The sequence below is a fragment of the Bombus fervidus genome, chromosome 13 (genome assembly GCF_041682495.2).
Source record: "Bombus fervidus isolate BK054 chromosome 13, iyBomFerv1, whole genome shotgun sequence".
NCBI lineage: Eukaryota > Metazoa > Arthropoda > Insecta > Hymenoptera > Apidae > Bombus > Bombus fervidus.
In genome coordinates, this window is record NC_091529.1 from 176,699 (window position 1) to 180,540 (window position 3,842).

A 3,842-nucleotide genomic window follows, 5' to 3' on the forward strand; every position below is an offset into this window, starting at 1 on the left:
ATGACGCATGTACTCATCGGTCACGGCGTGTTCGGGCAGTACCTGCTAAAAATTCAAAGGGAGGTGACGTCCATCTGTCACCACTGCCAAGTGGAGGAAGACACGGCACAGCACACACTGGAGCGCTACCCAGCGTGGGAAGGACCGCGCCGCGTACTACGCCTCACCATCGGCGATAGGCTAGCCCCTGAAGCGGTCATGGAGGCCATGACGAGGGGCCAACAGGAGTTAGCCGCCGTCCGCAACTACTGCGAGCAAGTAATGCTAGCGAAGGAATGGGCGGAGAAGAACAGAGAGAAAAGAGGCGACCCCGTCAGAGTGGCTCTCCGAAGAGAACCGATACAACGCCGCGCGACCGCGGCACCACTACTACCGCCGCCATAGAAGTGCGCGGCGAAGGAGCCGTCAGGCTGAGGAGGGTCTGGGCCCCCTCCCCTCAGACTCGCACGACTGCCCAGGAAATGCGGCACTAGGGCCCTCCCCTCAGACTCGCACGACTGCCCAGGAAATGCGGCACTAGGGCCCTCCCCTCGTTACTAAACTCAACCAGGATGTTTCCCACAAGAACAAAGGGTGGCGACGACGAAGGAGTGTTGCGGTAGCAAATCTAAAGAAAGGAACCGGGACAGTCCTGACAAGCGTCATGAAGACCACCGTGGGGTTTTAGTCGGTAAGTGTCCGACACTGCCCGCTGCCCCCCCCCCCCCCAGAGGGTGGCCAGGCGTCCATGAGGATTTTATCCTCAGGATAAAAAAAAAAAAAAAAGGTTGACTTAACTACCCGACGATTTGAAGAACAGTAGTTGACTTGACTACCCGACGATTTGAAGAACAGTAGTTGACTTGACTGCCCGAAGATTTGTAGAACAGTAGTAGAACCGTCTCGTACTATTAAGGAGAAAAGCTCGGTGTGGGTGTGCCTTTTTGAACTAAGAACGCGGATTCGTTGTTCACACTTTTCAGTAGAAAAGTGAGGGTAACGATCCGCGATGCCCATTGCTATAAAGCCAATGTAAATAAATAAAATAATAAATAAAATATAAATAAATAAAAGTCTCCTGTAGATGTGGCTCATGGGTGTCCTTGTTCATGGGAAAAACCTGCTATTTCGCTTGGCAAACGTCCGTTTTCTCCGTAATTAGTAAGTGTGTGCAATAAACCTGAGAAGTGTTTTAAGGACCATCCATAAACCGAAAATACTTATATGTATAGAGATTAAGTAAAAAGATTCGGTTTATGGTGGTTCCTTGGGTTTATTGCGGGTCAGTGTAACGATGTGTAGGCCTTGGCGACCAGACCATGAGGGACGTTGCACGAACCATCTCGCGCGACATAACACTACCTGCTGCGATGAAAATATCATCAAGGTACAACAGTATTTTACCAGAATTGATCAAGAGCTTAAATATTAAACTGATAAATTTCTGAAATGCAACCAGTACATTAGCTACACCAAAAGGCATTTTTAGATATTCAAATTGCCCGTCTGGTGTGACGAAAGAAGCTATTTGATGAAAGTTTGCGGAATCGACACATGATCGAAACTATCTTTCAAATCTAGATTAGTAAAATAAGAATTATTAGCAAGGTGACTTATCCAATCTTCTATCAGGGAAGAGGATATCTATCTTTTACAGTAATCTTGTTATTATTTGTAATCCACTCTTCCTGTCTACCATTTTAAATTTATATATTCGTATAACATTGTAACCAAAATTTCTTTTGCTTTATATTTTTATAGTCTCCATATTTAATGTTTCATTAAATAAATTTCATTAAATTTCATATCTACGATTTGGTTAAGCATTACCGTCAAACTCTGTTATTGTGTTGTAAATTCGTGCTCGAACAACATATTATAAGAAGTAGTATTATCCGGAATAATCATAAACTTTACAATAAATATATTATTTGGTAATAATTTTGTTGGATTATTACGAAAAATGAGTGCGTGAGCGTAATGCGTGACAGCAGAAATTGTTCAACATACTAAAAATAAATTATCTTTATATATAGACTGTTTCATTTGTTTAATATGACTGAACATCCATATTCTTTTCTTCTCTTTTGTTACTAACTTTGTTACTAGTTTTCAGGAGTTCAGTCTGAAATATAGACATGCTTTTTGCGAATAAATATTAAGTAAAGAAATAATAATTATAAGAAAGCATTATTACATTTTCCAATTTAGTGCTTGCAATCAATAAATCTAATTTTAATTCTACTCGTAATACAACCAATTGATAATAGAGATTTATTTAAGCAGCCGTAACCAATTTTCCCCATATCACGTTTACATTTGTAAGTATTAAAAAGGTTTAAATATGTAGACTTTGTCATAAGATTTATAGTGCAACCTGAATTCATTAATGCTTCGTAAAAATATAATTCTCTGCTTTCTTCCGTTAATAAAACATAATAGTCGCGAGAGGTATTTCCCGAAAGTATACGTGCCCAATGATTCTTGTTTTTGATCATCAATGATGATATTCTGCAATTGTAGAGGTTTAAGTATCGATAGATGAAACGATTACCGACTTCGATTTATCTGAGTTCGGCTTCCTAAAATCTTTATAGCTATGTCCAAATTTGCGGCAGGTGAAACGCAATCGGTTTCTCCCTCTTTGGAAGTGTACGTCCACTAGTCATATTTCTCTTTTTTTTTTTCATGTTAGTTTACATACCAGATTTCAAACTTATTTTATCTTATTACTTTCAGATCTTAACGTTATTTGCTCAAAAACTTGAAACAATAACGACAATGTCTCTGTAGCGGCACACGTGTTAGAGAACAAATCAAGCCACGTATGGTCTTGCCTCGAAGTATCAATATCGTAGGACACACACATACTGTAATAATAACTAAACTCCGGACAGAAACAATGTCGCCGCTACGTATGACCGTCTAACAAAGGCGATTGGAAATTTACCAGTACCCCCTCGACCAGTATAATAAACAAACGCGATCGTAAGGAGACCAGTTTCGTCAGTCTCGGTCACGTGGGATGTCATCAACGAGTTACATACAGTCTTAGCGAATCAGTTAGTACCGAACGTCGGAGTTTGGGTCGGGTGAGGGTAAGAGTGGCATGCGGACGGAGAGATCTGTGGAAAAAGTGAAGTGTGAAGGGGAAAAGGGAAAAGGAAGCATAAAGAAGCATGAAGAAAGGTAAATAATAATTGAGCATATGAGGAGAAGACAAAAGAAAAGAGAAACAGAAGTCAAGAACGAGAGTGAGCTACAAATAAGAAAAACTAGAAAAGAAGAGGTTAGGAGGCCAGAAACGCCGCAAAGATAGTAAGGTAGGGAAACGGCAGATGGCGACAAACAGGGGAAAACCAAATAACACTGGTAAGGCGGGAAATAAGGCAGACTTCTATCATACACTGGACAGATACAGCTCAACAGAAATAGAAACACCAGCCAAAGAGAAAGGAATGGAGGCAATGATGGAAAAAATAGAGAAAATGGAAAGAGGATTCGAGGCAATGATCAAGGAAATAAAAGATATATTCGAAAAGCAAGTGGAGGAGCTGAAGAGGGAAATGAAAGAGGAAAGGGAAAGAAGGGAAAGAGCGAGAGAGACAGAGAGAAAGGAGAGTGGGAAAAGGAAGAGAAAGAATTATTGGGTAGAATCAGAAGAATTGAGCAGGAGCAGGACAGGACAGAAAGAGAGAAAAGAAGAAGAAACATAGTAATCAAAGGAGTGGACTGGAACGAAGGAAGCAATGAAGAGACAGTTCATAAATGAAGGAGTTCATAAATGAAAAAATAAGGATAGGCGTAGAAGTAGAAAAAGCACATACTGTTACGCCGTATGAAGCGGCCCACAAGTCAGCCCT

The 3,842-nt window shown here is 40.9% G+C and overlaps 1 protein-coding gene across 1 annotated transcript; it reads left to right on the forward strand.

Moving 5' to 3' along the window:
- Nucleotides 1–384, forward strand: LOC139993825 (uncharacterized). The gene has a single exon (XM_072015902.1). The coding sequence runs from the start codon at nt 1–3 to the stop codon at nt 382–384; it is 384 nt and encodes a 127-aa protein (XP_071872003.1).
- The last annotated feature ends 3,458 nt before the right edge of the window (nt 385–3,842 follow it).

Excerpts from the sequence above, each read along its gene's own strand:
- LOC139993825 (XM_072015902.1), top strand. The coding sequence starts at position 1 with ATGACGCATGTACTCATCGGTCACGGCGTGTTCGGGCAGTACCTGCTA.